Here is a 22566-nt window from a genome sequence, read left to right as displayed (position 1 = left end):
CATGTTTAAAATATAACGAATTTTATGACTGCTGAGTGCTGACAAATGACAGTCGACACTCGACAGTTGACAAACATACAATATCGACCGACGACCAAGTGAAATTAAAAATATATAATATATTCTTAAAAATGTTTTTAAAATAATCAACGGAACGGAAAACAAATAGAGAAAAAGTTGAATTGGAATCAATCGATGTGTATATTTTTTCTATAATGGGCAAAGAATATGTTTTACCAACAGTTAATAGTTGTTTTCCTTGCCGGTATTCCATATTTTTTAAGTCTGGATGGAGAATTTGTTTTTGATGATACTGAAGCAATCTTGAAGAATAATGACGTTACATCAGTATCGTGGTCAGAGCCGTTTTATCACGACTTTTGGGGCAGTCAAATAGATAGCTCTCTTAGCCACAAATCATATAGGCCTCTTACTATTTTAAGTTTCAAGTGAGTTACCACAAGATAACAACAAAATTACGATAAAGGCTCTTATAATATAAGGGCTGAAATTGTAAAATTAAAAAAGTTAAATAAATTTATAAAAGTTATATAAATTTATAGTTTTTTTTCTAATTTCAGACTCAACTATTTAATAAATAGGAGACAATTATCTGCACTCCAATTTAAGATAACCAATCTAGTATTGCATATATTATGCTGTAGTTTGCTATTGATTATATACAAGATTATTTTAAATAAATGCAACTTTAAGCATTCAAGTTGTATGGATGTGGGATTCTCAGCAATAATGTTATTTAGCACACATCCCATTCATGTTGAAAATGTATCTGGTATTGTAGGAAGAGCTGACATATTAGCAGCAATATCATTTTTTTTATCATTTCTAATGTATGATAAAGCTATGAACGGGCAGAGTTTTGGTTATTTGTTAATTTCTCTCTTATTTTCTGGAACTTCTATGCTATTTAAAGAAAATGGTATTACAGCATTGGTAAGTTATCATTTTTAAAGGTAATAATAATCTAGTAGCTTAATACCCCTTTCAAATATACATGTTATTTTTATTACAGGGTTTCTGTACTGTATATGAAATTATTGCAAAGATGAAATTTATTAAAAGAGATTTAAAAACACATAATATTAATGATATTAGGAAAAAGTACAACACATCAATTTCCAGATTATTCATAGTACTATGTGCAATTGCTGTTTTCCTATATTTAAGATGGATGGTTATGGCTGGGGTTAAACCTGTATTTAAGTCAACAGATAATCCTGCGGCATTCACAAATAATTCTTTCTCAAGGGTGAGTAGTTGACAATGCAAAGAGGCAGTGTTGGCCTAGTGGCTTGAGTGTGCGCTTCTCATTCCTGAGATTGTATTCTCGAATCACGGCTGTGCACAAATGGCTATTTATTCTATTTGTACATGGCACATATAAAGTTATGGGTATATTTTTGTTTCAGATTGCAACTCATAACTATATCTATTTTATAAATGCGTTACTGCTTGTCTGGCCACAGTGGTCATGTTACGACTGGTCCATGGGTTGCATTCCCCTTATACAAGATTACTCGGATTTTAGAATTTTATTTATAATTTCATTATATGCAGCATTATGTTTGTTTGGTGTGTATATCTACAAATCAAGAGGACCATATAGGTATGAAATTTTATTTATTAAAAAACAATGTGTTTTCTTAATTTTTATGATTTGAATTGTTTAATACATACCCCTAAATAAGAAACTTGAATAAAAGTTGGTTTAGTGACTCAAATAATACTTTCTATTTGTGCTATTAATATTTGTTCATACGGAGAAGGAAAAAACATAGTAAGATAACCGGTATGAAATAGAATCTAAAATCAACGTCTGTCGGGTTCTCAACTATTGAAAAAAAAAAAAAAAAAGTCAAGGGTTGTAGCGACACTTTTTCTTAAGATAAGAACAATTTACATGTTTGTGAATAGTATAACATATACTTTTTTTTTTCAGGATATTAATTCTTTCCACCAGTCTCATGATAATACCATTCTTGCCGGCCTCAAATATTTTTTATCCGGTTGGTTTTGTGGTGGCCGAACGGATTCTATACATACCGTCTGCGGGATATTGTCTGCTCGTTGCTGTGGGTCTTCAAAAGATAATTGTAAGACTGAAATCGTTGGTTCTTAGAAAGGTCAGTATTTTACCACATCTTTTCGGGGCTACTAAGTTTATCCGGCGGTAAAAATATGTATAAAGTTACCGTTGCCGAAAACAACGCTCAACAGGTATAAAAAAAAAAGTGTGTGTATACAAAGTACACATGTCAGAAGTGAAACTTCAGTGGCAAACTAATCTTGAAGTGTTGTTCATATTTATACAAATCTAAAAGTTTAGATTACCGATACTTAGAGGGACGGAAAAAGGAAGATATGTTAGGAATTTAATGAATTTAATTGTCATTAAAATATTAAGTGTCGAATAATAAATAAAATATAATAAATAATCAATAATAAAAAATAAATAATGTGACGGTAAATTTTTTTCCAACGCCGATAAAGAAGTTTGACTTCAAAAAGGAACATGGCGCGTAACCGAAAAACGTGACGCGTACGGCGTAACGAAAAAATGTTACACTAAATTTTTTTCCAACCCCGATAAAGAAGTTTCACTTCTAAAATAATACATCCATGTACCACAAAGAACGGTTCGGTGGCCGTCGATACACAATTCATATTAAAATAATAAGTCCTGAGTACATACCTCGTCAATGTCTCTTTACAGGAAGATAGGCACACAATATTATCAGCCGTAAGGATTTGGGATTAGTTTTAGTATGGGCACAAAAAGAGGTTTGACTGATGATGATTGATACCTTGCCTCACAATAGTTCTTAAACACGCACTAAAACACTCACTATAAAATTCTCAATAGTGGACGTATCTATAATTAACAAAAAGTATATTATCCAAATAAAAAAATGTTAGATGTACGAGAACACGTAATCCGAAAGAAGCTCAACAATGACTATCAAAAAATGTGTCGATCGGCCGTGCGTAAATATTTGGCATCACCCTCATCAATTTTATAAAATTAATATAATGTATTTCGAACAATCCATGTATGTTAAGTATTAATTACTTCTACAAGGAAGGGAAAGTAAAGTAACCGAAAAATAAAATACTTAAACAGTAGCCCAATCAAACGCCACCCTTTCCCTTTTTTCCACTCATGATCCAGATGTTTCTTTTTTTTCTGATGGTATAAATAATCTTTCTCCCTCAAAGGATGGCAACCCACTCATAAAAAACTCATGTCTGCAATTCACACGTGGTAGAAGTGAAACCATCAAAAACAAAGTTTTTATAATGAATAATATGTAAATTATACTTGTTTCACTAACTAAATGTAGGACTATGTTAAATTTTCATTTATAAGTTTAATATCAATCTTTAATTTGATAAAAACTAAAATAATGGAAGTTTGAAATTCGATGATTATTACTTATTTAATTTTTTGCACATCTATGTTTTTTTAATTCAGAAAATGATCAAATACACGCCAATTTAAAGTTTATACACTGCACAATTCTTCCCATCTCATTCTCTCGCACGCTAAATCCTACGAATTTATGCGTCTGTCTCTTTTTACTGTCGCTTTTTCCGTTGCATCCGGTTTGATATCACAACGATTCTAAAGAAGTTGCACTTCAAATACTGGTGTATAGCCATTTATGGCTGTCGTTGACTCTTTTGACACTCATTTAAAAAAACATATTTTCTTTTTTATTTGGTGCAATTTAAACCCGGATTTTTTTATGGCCTCCACATGGGCTTTCTCATGAAGGTCGGCAACGCATAATTGATAGTCTAGATTCTATAGTGGCAATTGGAAAGTCTCGTTGCCTTTCCATTTCTCCAAAACATGTTGAAAATTATTCGGATTTTTCATCGAAGAGACCAACTTTTCTGAGAGAGTAGTTTTTAGGTCTTCTAGCTTTCGAATCATGAATCATGAAACTCAACGTATGTTCTGCACTAAATCAATATCTCCTAATCCTGTTAATCATCGAACTAATAATGTTCGAATCATCGAACGGCATCTCGTCATATTGTGCTTCGGGATTTATCCCGAAAAATTGCACGGGATCTCGCGAGATCAGAATCCCGCGGGATCGGGATTGCATTCCCTAGTCTAGAATTTATAAATGTTTTTTTTTTTTTCAGTTAACATTGTATTTATTTTACTTCGTCGTATTAATATATGGACTGAAAAGCGCTCAAAGATCATTCGAGTGGCAAAATGAATTTAAACTATTTACAAGTGCGCTTCAAGTGTGTCCTTTTAACGCAAAAGTTCATTATAATATTGCGAAAGTTGCCGATGCAAAGGATAATTTGACGTGGGCCATGGAGGAATATAAAGAGGCAATAAGGCAGGTAAAATATAATTTATAAATTATCGAGGGAGGGTAGTTTCACGTTATACCTATCAAAGACGTGATAAATATTTATTGAAGAAAAATTTATATAAATTACATATGGAGGGTAGATTCTAAAAAAGATAAATCTTAATAATCGGTAATATAAAAAGAATACATATAAAATATAATTTAAAAATTATCGAGGGAGGGTAGTTTCACGTTATACCTATCAAAGACGTGATAAATAATTATTGAAGAAAAATTACATATGGAGGGTAGATTCTAAAATGATAAATCTTAATAATCGGTAATATAAAGAGAATACATATAAAATATAATTTAACTAGCTGACCCGGCAAACGTCGTTTTGCCATGTATATTATTTCTAGGATTTTTTTTAGTTCAATAAAAATAACTATCTACTATAATAAAAAATAGGGGTTGAACGTAGAGGGTTGACCACTAAGGGTTGTATGTATTTTTGTATGCTGTATTATACAAAAAAAAAAGTTTTAGCAAAAAAATAAAAATTTGGGGGTAGGACCACCCTTAACATTTAGGGGGATGTAAAATAGATGTTGTCCGACTTATTGAATATGCATAAAAAATCCCATAAGAATCGATCGAGCAGTTGCGTAGGAGTATGGAAACGAACATTGTGACACGAGAATTTTATATATTACATAAAGTATGTGGAAGAAGCATAAAGTACATACAGAGATTTTGTATGGCAACTAGATGATCATTCTATGCCTGATACACATCTTCGACTGTTTGGGTCTAAGGCAAGCCGGTTTCCTTATGACGTTTTCCTTCACCGTTCGAGCGAATGTTAAATGCGCACATGGAGAAAAAATCTATCGGTACCTGGGATCGAACCTGCGACCTCAGGGCTGTGAAGGCACGCCGAAGCCACTAGGCCAACACTGCTATCTTTACCTATTGTCTAAGATCCCGATATACAACGACCTTCTCCGAGATGCTTATTTAATGAAACGTATTTTATATTTAATTTAATATGTCAATAAATATAATCCATATGGGTTGCCTAGCAAATTTCAGTCCAGAGTATGTTTAACTAATATTAAAAAAAAAAATTTTTTTTAAACATTTCACCAGTATGATTATTAGATAAATTCTATACCAATCGAAAGTATGAAGCCCATAGAATATGCAAACGTTAGGTTGTTTTTAATCAATTAATTATTTATGTGTATATTTTTTATGTGACACTAAATTATATATACATCTTTAGTAAAAAAGAAGGTTATAGTGATACATATATAATACTACCCTGATTAAAAATATTGATTGAAAAAAAAAATAATTACTACATGCAAATTATATTTTTTTTTTTTTAAATATTAATTAAACATACTCTGGACTGAAATTTGCTAGGCAACCCATATGGATTATATTTATTGACAAATTAAATATAATATACGTTTCATTAAATAAGCATCTCGGTGAAGGTCGTTGTATATCGGGATCTTATACTACTATAATATTTGTTAATTTTCAGATTGTACCCCGAGTATTATCAAGCAATGAACAATTTTGCAAATTTGTTGAAGAATCATAAACAATTTGGCGATGCCGAATCTTATTTAAGAAAAGCCCTCGCACTTAAGTATGTATTAATTATTTTAACCAACTTCAAATAAAAGAGGTCATCCGTTAAAAACGGAAACCAATGCCAATTCTAGAACGTGGGGATTTAGTTCCAGGAGCTGTCCCAAGTTTCATCAAAATCAGTGTAGTGGTTTTTAATATAAATGCCTTTTTATTTGGTAGATTAATTGATATACAAAAAACCCAAGATGCACAGTCTCGAATAAAAGTAACACTTGAAAGTGTCCCGAAACACTATTTCTGTCCCTTTCTATAACAGTATGTCTATAACAGTATATGTTACAAGCATATATTAGTGCAAAATCAACCTTACGCGAATTGTTTAAAGTTGTTATTACAACGTAGTGTATACGTACTTAAAGCAATAAAATTTAACGACCGACCGTGATCGGTAGGACAAGGTATTGAGTGGAGTCGAACATGACTTTTTTATTTACAACTATTTAACATAATTTTAAATCTATCCGACTTTTCGGGTGCTTTACAGCGTGCGTGGTCACGGTGACTAAAGACAAAAGGTGTTGGATGTTAAATAGTTGGAAATTTATAATAATACATAACTTTAATCCGGTTAAAAAGTTTTTTCTTTAAATTAAAAAAAATGTTAAATTGGCTACCTCCTGACCTACACTTTATATAGCGTAAATATATTTGTCAAAAACTACACACAAAAAAGTTCAAAAGTACATAAATTTATTTATAAAAAAAAACACAAATAAATAACATCGACTCCACTTATTAGATGCGAGACTATTTGAAATGAGCGCACAATTTAGAATGTTGCGCTCATTTTTTGAGGACGTTTTTTAGACGTTGAGTGTGCATCTTGGGTTTTTTGTATATCAATGGGTAGATTGAGAAATTATATCGTTTATATGGAATAACCGTTGACAGAAATTTAAAGTCTGTTTTTTTTAAATATTATTATTGGCATTGTTTAGGAATCACTAATTTAACATTAATCAGAAACTAAAACCGTTGAATGTTAACTAAGGAAGGACCGTAGAAACGTCAAAAAATTAATTTTTAAATTTTTTTTTAATCTTCCAAAATTTTTCAATTTTACCTTAATGTTCCAAAATTTTTCAATTTTACCCTAATGTTCCAAAATTTTTCAATTTTACCCTAATGTTCCAAAATTTTTCAATTTTATCCTAAGTTTCAAAATCTTACAAGGTTCCATAATTTTACAGACCAGATTTTCCGGCTGCCTGGATGAATCTAGGCATAATTTTGGCGAGTACCAAAAGGTACAAACAATCGGAAACGGCTTACAAAAACGCTTTGAAGTATCGTAAAAATTATCCAGATTGTTATTATAATATGGGAAACCTGGTAAGAAAATTTATTGTTGTTTTTACAATCTCACACACTGCTTTATTGTGTTTAATTACTCCTTCTACCGTTTCGATATTTGTAAATATGTGTGTTGTATACTAACTTTTTTTAGTATAGTAGTTTATATTTTATTTTGACGTTCAAAAGTGCCATTTTAGGTGGTAGAAATAAATGATTTGACTTGACTTGAAAAAAAAAGTGTGTGTGTACAAAGTACACATGTCAGAAGTGAAACTTCAGTGGCAAACTAATCTTGAAGTGTTGTTCATATTTATACAAATCTAAAAGTTTAGATTTCCGATACTTAGAGGGACGGAAAAAGAAATATATGTTAGGAATTTAATGAATTTAATTGTCATTAAAATATTAAGTGTCGAATAATAAATAACAAATAATAATAAATCATAAATCATGAATAATAAATCATAAATAATAAATAATGTGACGGTAAATTTTTTTCCAACGCCGATAAAGAAGTTTGACTTCAAAAAGGAACATGGCGCGTAACCGAAAAACGTGACGCGTAACGAAAAAATGTTACACTAAAGTTTTTCCAACCCCGATAAAGAAGTTTCACTTCAAAAATTTATTATGTAATCTATAAATTGTACATCACTTTTCTCTTTTCAATTGTTTCCACAGGTATATAGCAATTTTTATTGAAAATTCTTTAAGGGAGCGTTCAAGTATTACGTAACGCGTTTTGGGAGGGGGGTCCTTTTGTAAAACGTTACGATGCGGGGCGGGGATTAAATTTCGCGTTATTGTTAATATTATTTTCCGACTTACACCACATAATAGTAACTACAGAGACACAAGGTGGTCACGAAACGCTTTACTATACTTGAGTACAGTACTGTACTAGGGTACTGAAAAACGTTACGGCGAGATACATGGGGGGGGGGGGGCAATAATCTCCAAAAATTGCGTTACGTAATACTTGAACGCTCCCTAATACCTGCTAGCTCCTGCGAACTTCGTTTCGGTTTAATTGAATTTTTACTTTGCCTACCTTTTTCCTTCATATAGAATATTCAAGCTACCCCATAGAGACTGTTTGCTTTTCCGCAATAAAAACCAAATTACTATGTAAAACTATGTGTTTTTCAATTTTTTCGCTCCTTAAAAACCTTCCTCAGAGTTCAAGGCATATAATAGGCAATAATTCACAAAATATAGTTTAATTATATTTATAGTTTTTATTGTTGTTTGTATTATCTGGTTTTTTTACTTGATTCGTCCGATATCACGTACTGCATCGGACGAAACTTTTTCGCTTTCCTCGCTTTTCATATCTAATATATAAAATACTCGTGTCATGTTCATTCCCATACTCCTCCGAAACGGCTAGACCGATTCTTATGATTTTTTTTATGCATATTCAGTGAGTCTGAGAATCGGCTACTATCTATCTTTCATATATAGATTAGACCCATAGATTTTCATTTTTTAGATAATTTTTTTATGATTATACAAAAATACATACAACCCGTAATTTTCACCCCTCCACGATTAACCCCTATTTTTTTTGAGGTTCACATAGAGAAAAATTCACAGAAAAATTCACAGAAAAACCTAAAAAGTTTTCATTCCAGAAAACCAAACAGACCCTAGGGTAGCATAGCAAAATGTTCCATGTTGGTATGTACTAGAAACGTAGGCTAGGCATTTAGGAGAAACGAAGTTCGCGGGGGCAGCTAGTACATATCTTTATATATATAGTTCTTCTGTGAGTGTGTATGTCACTGAACTTCTCTCAAACGACTGGACCGATTTTGATGAAATTGTGATGTGTTCAAGGGGATCTGGGAATGGTTTAGATTCACAATTTTGTCCGCTGGACAATGTTTTTTTAATTAATTTTTAATTTATTAGTAGTTGTTGATTTTGGAATGTTTTACATTGGATCCGACAGACGGCGCTACCGTCGCAGTGTCAAATTTTAAATAATATTCGAATTTTAATTTTATTTTTAATATATTAGTAGTTGTTGATTTTGGAATTTTGTTTTTTTTTTTTGAGTTTGGATTTTTTTTTATGATACAGCATTAAAAAATACATACGACCCCTAATTTTCACCCCTCTACGATCAACCCCTATTTTTTATTATAAATGATATAGATGGCAAAACGACGTTTGCCGGATCAGCTAGTGTCATATAATATATTTGTTTGTACGTCAATTTGTACTTAATTTATAGTCCAAAATATGTTTAGTTATCCTGTATTCACAAATAAATTCATTTTAGTATTTAGAAATAAATAAAATCGACACTGCTATGGAGTCTTGGTTGAATGCGATAGAGTTGAATCCAAAACACAATTCGGCCTGGACCAATTTGCTGGCGATGCTGGATAATAATGGTAAGTAATAATAATAATAATCTTTATTTTCTTCTCTCACACATACATACAAGGTTTTTATGATTAAACTAAGATGATAACATTAGGAAGTGTATGTGAGAGACTGGTCTCTGTAACAGGAGACCTGAGTGACAGGTAACCAGCCTCTCCACCACCGGACCGGAACACGTACAATCAGGTCATTGTCATAAGATACAATAGAAGAAAATAAGTATTAAGTGCTAAAGAAAACATTGCAAACGGAGTCTTAAAAATAAATTTGGTGTGTGTTTGTGTGTGTGTGTGTGTATGTGTGTCTCTCTCTCTAAGTGTGTGTATGCGTGCGTGGGTGTGTGTATATGTGTGGGGGAGTGGGTGTGTTACAGAATAACAGTTATTATAGTCGTATTTTTAATTAGACGAAGCCAACTGACAGTAGCTAATGTCACTTTGTAAAATAATGTTGCCACATTTAAAATAATAGTGATGCATTCAGTTCTTGTTCAATCAGATGAATGAACAATGAGTGTGAATAGTCAATCATTTCAAACAATAAAATAATATTATTTCTACTTCAAAATTGTATAAAAGTGCTCTGATATAAGTTAGGTACTAGTACTATGTAACTACAATCAGTTTTTTGACGTCTTATTGCAAAGCGCGGCGCGGCGACTAGTGCCATCACCGATCATTAATTCAGGGGTTTTTACTTTGTCACAACACTATTTTTATTTGATTAAAAACTGACAACACCGTAAACGTCAGTTGACTTCGTCTAATTAAAAATTCGACTATAGATCTTCTGTTTCATCATAACTCAACGTCTTCAGCCAAGTAGTAACCTTTTTTTTACATTTATATTTGGGTAGTGGGTAAATGTTAATTTTTTCATTTAATTTATTATACAAGTAACAGCCTAGCCAATAGGTTAATTATAATTTTTGCATTTGTGGTACATACACCTAAGGGGGCGCCCATAAATTACGTGAGGTGTTTAAGGGGGGGAGGGGGTCGAGTCAAATCTCATTTAATCTTACGTTGGAGAGGGGAGGTCTCGGCAAATATCACGCAGTTTTTTTTCTGATTGAAAATAAATTTTGGAAAACGGTTGACCCTAAAGGCCATCTCTGCAACTTCCCGCTAACTCCATACCTAAACGCTCAACATTTCACTTATTTTGTTTTAGTCGTAAATAAAAGCACGAAGCATTTTTCTTTTCTTTTTACAATAACAATCCAACGCGTTTACGTAAGAAACCCACATTTTGAAAAATCTCACGTGAGATTGGGGGATGGGGTTGAATAAAATAAAATTTGCGTGTTGTTCCCACGAGAATGTAAGTGCGTGCTCCTATTTCACCATGCCTCCTGCTGATAGAGGACACATCTTTGTTTTAAATTTATTTTATTATTATTTATTACTTAGATGTCATGTGGAACATGGTTTAATGGTTACAGCTCCTTACAAACGTTGTGTAAAACAAAAACTTGGCGACAAAAAAGAGTGACGGAGAGTTTATTGCCAATTCTTCTCTTCCGTTCTACGCCCTTGATTTGAGAACTGTTAATCTAAAATTAGAAGCATTAATGTATATTTCTTTTTTTTTGACGTTCATAAGACGTGTACATTGTGTTACCTACACGAATAAATGATTTTTGTTTGTTCCCATAACAAACCTAATATTAATTCCATAACAAAAAAAAGGTGCGTGTACTTATGTACGCGCGTAAGAAGTTATACTTCTTTGGCTTTCTTTATTTTTTTAAAATACTAAATAATTAATAATAAATATTAAACGTTAGTAATTTAATAATATTTAATATTAAGGATATTATTGAATTATTTGTATATTATTAATAATTATTATTATTTATTATTTTATTTATTCAATTTAATAACTAGTGTTCAGTCGTATTATGTTTGTAATTTTAATATTTAGTAATAAAGTAGATTCAACGCGAAGCAGACGTTTCATTGCACTAAAATTATACTTAATAGTTCACCAGTCAAAAAGCAACCTTATCGCCGCAACATATGGTCGCAATCTCGCCGGATCTTGTGTCTACTGAGCTGCATCGAAGGAACAATAGACTACGCATTCCATTGCGATAAGGAACTCGTTTAGCAACTATTTTGTGCAATTTTTAGACTTATAACTTTTGAATATTATTGAAATAGAACGTGCAAGTGACTTTAAAGTGATCAAATAATGGCAAATGTGGAACAATTATTAAGTGTACTTGAAAATAATAATGAACTATTAAAAAAGACTCAAATAAATATTAAAAAATGTGCAAAGGCTAGACTTACGAAAGGTTATCTAAAAACACGGATGGAGTGTATAGAAAGTTACTGGAAGACTTATAAAAGTGCACATTTAGATTTAATAAAAATTACGCCGCGTGAACAAAAGTCAATTTTACCATATTTTGTCAATGAGGATTATTATTTGATCGAGGATTTATATTTATGTATGGTGTCTGACATCAGGGATATGTTAGAAGGTCTTGAAATTCAAAGAGGACAACAATCCTGTAATCAGGGGAACGGCTCCACTGCAGTCGAACACAACGTACAATCACAGGTTCGACTCCCGCGCATTGAATTACCTACTTTTTCGGGTAATTACGAAGAATGGCCTTCTTACAAAGATATTTTTGTTGCACTGGTACATGATAACACGGCACTGTCTAATGTTCAGCGACTACAATATTTGAAATGCAGCATCACAGGTGAAGCAGCATCCTTATTAAAACACATCCAAATCACCGAGTCGAATTACTTATCTGCTTGGGAGACTTTAAAACTTAGATATGGGAATAAACGTATGATAATTAATTCATTATTTAAACGATTATTTTCACAAAAGAAAATTATGTCACAATCGGCTTTACAATTAAAAGGAATATTAGATACAACAAATGAAGTTTTAAACAGCTTACAAAATCTTAAGGTATCCACAGAGTCATGGGACCCTATAATTGTATTTTTAGTAGTTCAAAGGTTGGATCCAGATACTCACAAAGAATGGGAACAATTTTCGTATGATATGAGTCAAGAAGAATTATCTACCTGGTTTGAATTACAGAAGTTTTTAGAAGGAAAATTTAGAACGTTAGAATTGTTAAATCCACCTTTTAAACCAACTCTCAAGCCGTTAAGAGAACGTGTTTTCCACATGTCTATAGAGAAGACATGTATTATGTGTAAGGAAAATCATAGCTTATGTCGTTGTAAAACATTCTCAAAAATGTCACCTGCAGAAAGAAGTCACTATGCACAACACAACAAACTCTGCTTCAACTTCTTGGCTCCAGGGCATTCGGCATTTAGATGTAATTTACCTCTTTCGTGTCGAATATGCAAGGCTCGTCATCATTCTCTTCTTCATCAGTCAACTAAAGCAAATGCGTCGGCATCTTTAGAACTCAAGCAACCGATGACATTACCTCAGGAAGAGGAGAAGACTCTTGCTACAATGACAGCTTTACATAATGTTACAGAACATATCAATCTATTAGCAACCGCAATTGTGGTTATAAAGGGAAACTATGGGCACACAACTGTACTTAGGGCGTTAATAGATTCGGGGTCGCAGTCATGCTTTATCACACAAAAGGCAACTCAAGCACTAAAATTGCAACGCAAACCTGTAAATTTGGTCGTCACGGGTATGGATAATATGAAGGTAAACATCAAACAAGAAGTCAATTTTGATTTATTGTCACGCTGGGAAACTAACTTTGAGCTACCAATACACGCCTACGTGATGTCACAGCCATTAAAGTTTAACATACCTTCATCAGAATATTTGCAACAGGAACTGCGTCACTTTGAGAAATTGAATCTAGCAGATCCAAATTTTATGGATTCCGGAGCATTGGATTTGCTATTAGGGGTGCAAGAGTATACAGCAATTCTTAAACAAGGATTAATCAAGGGTCCATCAGGCACAATATGCGCACAGAAAACCAGCCTGGGATGGATTGTGATGGGTGGAATAAACATCAACATGAAACCAAAGCATAAAGCCATAATGGCAATGAATATCACAACTGATGCAAGTTTTAATGATTTAATTAAAACTATTTGGGAGATAGATACAGACACAAAACGTAATTTAACTAAAGAAGAATTGAGATGTGAAGAATTTTATAAAGAAACTCATGCTAGGAATGACGAAGGAAGATATATAGTTAGATTACCCTTTAAAACTGAAGCACCATTGTCATCTGAAGGAAATACAAAAGAAACAGCAATTAAGAGATTAATGCAGCTTGAAAGAAGATTTAGTCGAAATCCAGAACTAAAAGACGAATATCTGAAAGTAATAAACGAATATAAAACATTAAATCATATTGAAGAAGTACCTGAAAAAGAATTACATAAAAAATCAGTTTACTTACCTCACCACGCTGTTGTCCGTCAAGACAAAGAAACTACGAAGACACGAGTTGTTTTCGATGCTTCCTGTAAAGGCTCCAACAATATTTCACTTAACGAGGAGCTTCTGTCAGGTCCAGTTTTGCAAGAAGATTTAAGAAATTTAATCATGAGATGGCGTATTCATGCAATTTGTTTCGTCTCAGATATTCAAATGATGTATAGAATGATAAAAATTCATAGAGATGATGTTGATTACCAGCGTATAGTATGGAGAGAAAATCCATCCGATGAGATACGTGACTATCGCCTTCTTACTGTAACGTTCGGGACAGCCTCAGCACCGTATCTTGCAGTAAAAACTTTGAAGCAACTAGCGATTGATGAAGGGGATAAGTTTCCTGAAGCAGCTAGAATATTAAATGAAGATTTCTATGTTGATGATTGCATGTCTGGAAGTGATGACGTTCAAAAATCAATTCAGATTAGCAAGGATTTAAAAGAATTGTTACGTAGAGGAGAATTCGAGTTGAAGAAATGGTCCTCTAATAATACTGAATTTATGCAAAGTTTAAAACCAGACGAAAGAACTACTAAAGCTCATTTCGATTTAAAACTAGATGGAATAATTAAAGCACTAGGGGTTCAATGGAATTTAGGGAATGATCGATTTGAATACAACTTAGACTTACCAGAAGTCGATGAAGAAAACATTATCACGAAGCGGAATATCCTCTCAGATATACAAAAGTTGTTCGACCCTTTAGGTTGGATCGCACCTAGTATTGTTCAAGCTAAAATATTAATTCAAAAACTATGGCTTGAGAAGGTTGATTGGGATGAGGATCTTAACATTTTTCTGAAAGAAGAATGGTTGAAGATTCGCCGAGATCTTATGAATGTGAATAACATTTCTATCGATCGATGGTTAAGTACTTCATGCTCCAACATGGATACAATTCAAATTCATGGTTATTGTGATGCTTCTATTTTAGCTTACGCCGCCGTGGTGTATTGCCTAGTCAAGAAAACGGACGGTTCATGTAGAACATCATTAATTGCAGCCAGAACTAGAGTGGCTCCCCTCAAGACAATTTCGTTGCCAAAATTAGAACTTTCTGGAGCTTTGCTTTTATCCCGATTATTGAACCAAGTAGCACAGGCCATGAGAATACCGATGGAAAGAGTTTTCGCATGGACAGATTCATCTATAGTCATAGCTTGGTTGTCTGGCGAACCCACGAAATGGAAGCCATTTGTGGCCAATCGTGTAGTAGAAATTTTAGCAAATCATAAAAAAGAACAATGGCATCACGTCCAGTCACAAGAAAATCCAGCAGATATTGCATCTAGAGGTATGTTCATCTCCGATTTGAAACACTGCAACCTTTGGTGGAAAGGACCTACTTGGTTACAAAAAGGAGAAATCATCTTAACAGACGAGAACATATTATTTACAACAGATCTAGAAAAGAAAAAGGAAAAAATTAAAACTCTCATATTGACAAACATTAAAGAAGTAAAAAGATTTTCTGAAAAATTTGAAAGATTTACTACCTTAAATGAACTATTAAGAACCATAGCTTATTATTATTATTATTATTATTATTTACTTAACACACTGGCAGCTTTTAATAAGCTGATGCGTGTGTATTAAGGGATTTGGAGAAACTTATCCAGTCTATTTTTAAAGGTGTTTACAGATGGTGCACTGATCACACTTTCCGGAAGCCTATTCCAGTCGGCCACTACACGGTTTGGGAGAAAGTTCTTTACTTTATTGTAAAAAGTTTATCAAGTTTAAAAAGGATAATAAAAATATAACAATCACAACAGAAGATATAGAAGAAGCGTTACTAACATGTATCAAAATAGTGCAAAATGAAGAATTCGAAACTGAAATAGATTCGTTAAAGAAAAAGAACAATATTAAAAAGAACAGTAAATTGAAGACGCTTAATCCATTTTTAGATAATTATGGAGTGCTCAGGGTGGGCGGAAGATTAGCAAAATCAAGTTTAGAAACAAATACTAAACATCCTATAATCATTGGAAACAACAACACTCTTGTCTCACTTATTATCGCCGACGCTCATAAAAGAACATTACATGGAGGTATTCAGCTAATGCTTTGTTATTTACGCTCTAAATATTGGGTATTGCGTGCAAAAGACATGACAAAGAAGCATATCCATCGATGTCTAATTTGCGCTAAGGAAAGTGCAAAGGTAAAAACTCAATTAATGGGTGATTTACCTTCCGTTCGTACTACACCTTCTCGACCATTTATCAATGCAGGTGTAGATTTCGCTGGTCCATTTCAAATTTTGATGAACAAAGGAAGAGGTATCAAAACAAACAAAGCCTACGCTGCGATTTTTGTCTGTATGTCTACTAAAGCAATGCACTTAGAACTAGTCGGTGACATGACGTCAAATTCATTCATAGCTGCATACAGACGATTTACATCAAGAAGAGGTAAATGCGCACATCTTTGGAGTGATCAGGGAAAAAACTTCGTAGGAGCAAACAAAGAGTTATGTAAAGCATGGGAAGATGCAAAATTGCAATTTGACCAAGAAATCATAGACAGCTTAGCAAATGATGGCACTCAGTGGCACTTCATTCCTGCATACTCACCAAACTTCGGAGGACTCTGGGAGGCTGGAGTTAAGTCAATGAAGTATCATTTAAAACGAATTCTTAATAACAACCTTACCTTCGAAGAGATGTCCACTGTATTATGTGAAATCGAAGCCTGTCTTAACTCACGGCCACTCTGCCATATAAGCCAAGCAGATGATACTCTTGATCCACTAACACCTGGACACTTTCTAATTGGTGAAGCCCCAATAGTTGTACCGCATCCAAAGTTGAACGATATCAAAATTTCGCATTTAGCCCGTTGGCAATATACACAAAAGCTATTAAACGATTTTTGGTGTCGTTGGCAAAATGAATACTTGGCCAATCTACAACAACGGCCAAAATGGTTTAAAAGAATAGAAGAATTTAAAATTGGTGATATCGTACTGATAAAACAACAAAATTTACCACCTGGAAAATGGATCCTTGGACGAATTACTGAAAAACATCCAGGATCAGATGGTGTAACTAGAGTTTATAGTGTTAAAAATGGAAATAATATTGTAAAACGATCTGTATCTAATCTTTGCTATCTCCCAATTAATGAAGCTTAAGTGCCAAATTGTTAAGGTGTATATATTAAGGGTTTGCATGTAATCTTTTGAAAGGACATTAAAGGTCCTTTGGTGGGCGGATATGTTCAGTCGTATTATGTTTGTAATTTTAATATTTAGTAATAAAGTAGATTCAACGCGAAGCAGACGTTTCATTGCACTAAAATTATACTTAATAGTTCACCAGTCAAAAAGCAACCTTTTATGTTTATGTTTCATAACCTTTTAACTAAGTAACAATATGTCTTTGTAAAAAAGCATTGCTAAATTTCTTTGAAAAAATAATTAAAACTCCTTTATTTGTTTAAATTATGGTCATTCAAAATTCTTAGCATAGCTGCTAACTTCACGCATATTCTATTTCTTTTTACTTGTAGATTGTCTTATTCCCATCTCGCACGCGCCGGCTATAATCATACTGATAAAGGATGATTCACGGTACACCGTGTCGCGACCGGGCCGGGCCCCGGCCGGGACACGGCCACCGTGCGCCGGCCGGGACAGTGGTTCATGTTACACCGGGCTGTTTGGGTGTACGCACGTACGTGTTTGGACGACTATATCTGTTTTTGTAAAAAAAAAAAAACAAAAAAAATTTAACCTCACTAAGATTTGTCGTTGACTGCTCTGCGGGTGCCCGGGCGCCTACGTTCATGTTACGACGTGCCGGGGCCGGACCGTGCCGGAGCCGGGAAACAATACCCACCGACATTACAACGCCGGCCGTGCCCCGGCCGGGGCACGGCCGGGGCACGGCCGAGCCACGGTCAGGCATGAATTACTTCATACAAAAGTATATCATTAATGTTAGGCCGTGGCCCGGTCGAGACACGGTGTAGCGTGAATCAGCCTTAATGATGTCACACTCATCAATTGTTCATAACGCGCCTAAAGAAGTATAACTTCAAAAAGCAGATGTTACTTTGATAAAACAATTTCCTTTCCACTAATAAATGATACAATATTTTTTTAGGTGAGATTGACACAGCTCTGCAATTAATACCTAGAGCTCTCAAAGAACTCCCAGAATCACCATCAATCAAATTCGCGGTGGCAAATATTTATGGGAAAATGGATAAATATGAAGATGCGGAGGAATATTTTCTAAGAGCTATTGAATTATTTGGAATTAATGTAAAACCTATACATTTTGCGAATTTAGGTAAGTTTACCGATGATGTTTCAATATTTTAGACATATTTATTATATTGAATAGTCGTTAATTTATAGATTTAGCAATATTATAATAATAATAATTTATTGCAAGAATATGGTACAAAAATGTGTCAGGTGGTACAGTCATAAGTTCGCATATTCTGCCACACACAATGGCGCGCAAATTTGTATTTAAAGGAATTTTACATTTTACATTATTAGTCATATGAATTAGTCAGTTTTTATATTATTTTTATTATTATATTATTGTACATATCATATCATACGTTATTAAATTTATGTTCTAAATATTCAGTTACGCTATAGAAGCACCTTGACTTCAAAAACCTAATCACCTTCCCCTTGAAAACATTATATAGCACCGATCTATAATTTTTAGTAAGGTGATTAAATATTCTCACAGCCATGGCGTAACAATTTTTCGAGTATAGCGAGGTGCAACATGCAGGCACCCGCAGATTATATTATTATAATAATATTAATCGAATACACCACAGAAAAAGGTTGTTTAACTCATTTGACGTTGACCTTAATTTATTAGTGACATAACGACAATGGCAGCTGACAGTATCGCAATTGCTCTGACATATTTCAGAGTCATATAGTCACATAGTTCAGAGTAGAGTTGAAAGTAATTGGCGTATAGGTTATCGAAAGCTGGCGCGTTCACAGTACTTACACTAATGCAATTTCACTATACAGTATGTTTAAAAATATTACTTTTTTGCCAAGCTATATATTTTAGTCTACTCTGGTTTTAGTAAGGTTGGGTGGGTTGTAAATAAATAAAAATGTGTCAAATACATATAAATATTATGTGCATACGAGGGTGGATCCAAAAGTTCTAAGCCCGACCAAGAACGTAAAAGAGTAATTTGTGTAAATAATTTTTCATTTCTCGACATAAGCTCCATCTAGCTCAAAACACTTCACTAACAATTCTTTCAATACTCTTAGAAACCCCAGTCGCATCTGATGTCAAATTAAAAATAACATTTTTTCATTAAACTGTTTTTATTAAGATTAAGCATCTGAATAATTAAAAACATTGTGCACCATTTCACGAGATTGTCCTGGTAATGTTTAGACGGAATATATTTCAGAAGACATTTTTTTCAAAGTATTCTAATCTCCAACCAAATAATTAAACAATCACAGACAAAATAATAATGAGAATTAAGATCTTCATGTACAGTAAAGATCGACATAAACAGTAGCAAAAGCAAAACAATAACTGTCTCTTTTATACTCATAAGCTAGACCGAGCGCGAGAGAGACGGACAGTCTTTTCATGATGCATATTCAGTTTGATATTGACAGTCGCGCTTATTCACAGACACTACACAAGCACAAAGTGTAAATGTCTTGAAGCCGCCAGCTTTAGATAACATACCAATAACGTAATAAAATAGTTACAATATATTTACTATGAAAAACAAGGTAGCGCTCCGTGGGAACTAAACGGAAGCACAAACATTCATCAGATGTCTGTCAGACACTAAAGCTGTGATTCATAGCCATAACAAGTTTATTTTATCGTTTTAAGGGGGCTTAGTCAAGATGCCATAACAGTAGTGTATGTAGAATATCGAGTTTGCTGTGTATTGTTTTTTTTTTTTTAATATTATGGCAACAGCTTAAACTTTATGCCAGTTTCAAGTAAAAGGTATTGTTTAAGATTACAGAAAAAATATGTTTTACTAATCTGTGAAGCTGTATAAAAATCTTATTAATGTATTAATATGTATTGTAGTGAAGTATTTTAAAATATGATTTGTGTTTTTAAACATTACATCGTTCTTTATTATCTGTAATTTTACATGATTGTCCGTTTGGTGTCGCCAGATTCCGTCACTTGGCGTACAGTGCCACATACTTTTGTTGGCCGGTAAAAGCGTCGCTGTCATGATTATTGCCAGTAATAAAAATTAACCATTATAAGGGCAATAATTTGGATAACGCAGGCTAACCTAATAATTTATTGAAATGTCTTAATAAAACAATGTATACTAGTATCTAGAAAATACAGTTATAAGCTTAAATAAATGTTTAATATACTTAGCAATGAGAACCGTTCGATGATTAAAACTTTTCGATTGTAATTAAGGAATAAAAAGTAGATAATAAAATTATTTATTGTATTTTTTTTATGGCTCTGGCACGGTTTGTGCATTAGCCAGCGTCAAGTATGAGATTTTTATCATTCGTGCTTTTTGCCTTAGAAATTCGATCATGTCCTCCATGTACGGTTTAGGCACTCGCCCGGTACCGCACAACCCTCCCAAAGGCCGAGAACAAATTTAAAATAAATTAAAACTTGCCCTCGAACCGGGAATCGAACCCGGTACCCCTCACCTAGCTGCCACTTAATAAGACCGCTAGGCTATGAGGCTTTATTGTATTTGCGAGCTAACTAGCAATGTCAGCCTGACATTTCAAATTTCTGCCGCCGGCACTTGCATTGGTACATTGTTAAGTTGGCACCGGCACTTGCTAAGTCTCGATTTTGAATCTCATCGTTACGACCGTATATCGTAAGCTTATATCGTAATTAAAAAATAAATTTGCAGGTGTGTTGTACCACCGTTGGAAGAAATATGATCTAGCTGAAACAATGTACCGAAGAGCGTTGGACATTCAGCCGGCATTTAGAAGCGCACTCAAAAACCTGGAAAATTTAAAAAGAGTTAAAAAGAGAAATAAATAATTTTATAATTGGACTTGTATTGTTATTATCATCTTAATTGTTATATCATTTACATGGTTCGAGAGCTTTAAGCAACTATCAAATTTGTGTCTGAATATGTTGTTCACGAATGTTTCTGGAACGTTATAAACAATTTATACAAAAACAAACAGGCTAGGCATTCGGCATACATTGCCTTAAAACAAGATATTTTATTTATTATTTATATTAAGTTTATTTATTTCGAATAAAATCTCGTCTTCTATTTGTTCCATAACTACAGTTAGTATTTTGCGTAGAATAGCGTATTTGCAGACGTCGTTGCGCGTTCATTGTGGCGCTGTAATGATACTCTACTGGAAGAAATGTAAACGTTCACTCGCACTAAAGCACTAAAGAACTTGCCTTTCAAGTTGTACTAAAATACTCTCCTTAACACTAAGATAATGTAAATCGGCCCTAATAGGGAAATTATTAAATTGGACCTATTGTCATTTAATACACAATGCTACTCTTATCGCTAGGATCGCAGGTTCGATCTCCGGCTGTGCAGCTTATAATAATTAAATGCATTGATGTTTATCTTAATTGTAATTGCCTTATCCTTTAACCATTTCGACTGTGTAAATATGATTTATCAATTATTTTCATTTCTAAACGACCCCTACAAGGATGACTTTGTCCTTTATTGACATTTGATACCAGCTATAATTGATAAAATATGATAAGTTTTATTTAATTTATCAAAATAATTAAACAAAGTTTATCTAATATTATATTTTATTTTTTATAAAAAAATACATACATGAACTAAAGTTAAACCGTCAAAACATTAAGTCTGCTTTTAATTATAAAACAATGCAATACTTAGATACTTTTAACAAAATAAAAATACATTTTAGTCTTACATATATCCGAACATTACTTAGGGGGCGTCCATAAATTACGTGAGATGTTAAAGGGGGGGAGGGGGTCGAGCCAAATCTCATTTAATCTTACGTTGGAGAGAGGGGGGTCTCGGCAAATATCACGCAATTTTTTCTGATTAAAAAAAAAATAGGAAAACGATTGACCCTAAAGACCATCTCTGCAACTTCCCGCTAACTCCATACCTAAACGCTCAACATTTCACTTATTTTGTTTCAGTCGAAAATAAAAGCACGAAGCAATTTTTTTTTCTTTTTACAATAACAATCCAACGGGTTTACTTAAGAAACCCACATTTTGAAAAATCTCACGTGAGATTGGGGGATGGGCTTGAATAAAATCTCACGACATCTCACCAGGGGGGGGAGGGAGCTACAGAAAATTTTAAAAAACACCTCACGTAATTTATGGACGCCCCCTTATCGCCTAGGTCAACAGCAGTTAATGCCAGTATTCACGCAAAAAGATTTGTGTGTTACCATCAGTTATGATTTGAAGTGGAAATGTCA

General features: G+C 33.4%; 1 protein-coding gene across 3 annotated transcripts; it reads left to right on the top strand.

The window, feature by feature from the left end:
* Nucleotides 1-97: 97 nt before the first annotated feature.
* LOC125061805 (protein O-mannosyl-transferase TMTC4) lies at nt 98-21162 on the top strand. 3 transcript variants are annotated; one of them, XM_047667405.1, is made up of 11 exons: nt 98-449; nt 582-954; nt 1034-1270; nt 1431-1627; nt 1961-2144; nt 4177-4385; nt 5896-6003; nt 7199-7340; nt 9592-9706; nt 18242-18430; nt 21015-21162. In XM_047667405.1, the coding sequence occupies exons 1-11, from the start codon at nt 229-231 to the stop codon at nt 21149-21151; spliced, it is 2112 nt and encodes a 703-aa protein (XP_047523361.1). In that variant the 5' UTR covers nt 98-228; the 3' UTR covers nt 21152-21162. The 3 variants fall into 3 exon arrangements, with proteins under 3 accessions (XP_047523361.1, XP_047523362.1, XP_047523363.1); XM_047667406.1 differs by lacking the exons at nt 7199-7340; nt 9592-9706; nt 18242-18430; nt 21015-21162 and having other exon boundaries at nt 4177-4389; XM_047667407.1 differs by lacking the exons at nt 98-449; nt 582-954; nt 1034-1270; nt 1431-1627; nt 1961-2144 and having other exon boundaries at nt 4274-4389.
* Nucleotides 21163-22566: the final 1404 nt, after the last annotated feature.

The sequence above is a fragment of the Pieris napi genome, chromosome 24 (genome assembly GCF_905475465.1).
Source record: "Pieris napi chromosome 24, ilPieNapi1.2, whole genome shotgun sequence".
NCBI classification, from domain to species: Eukaryota; Metazoa; Arthropoda; class Insecta; order Lepidoptera; family Pieridae; genus Pieris; species Pieris napi.
This window is presented reverse-complemented; position numbering and strand designations above follow the sequence as displayed.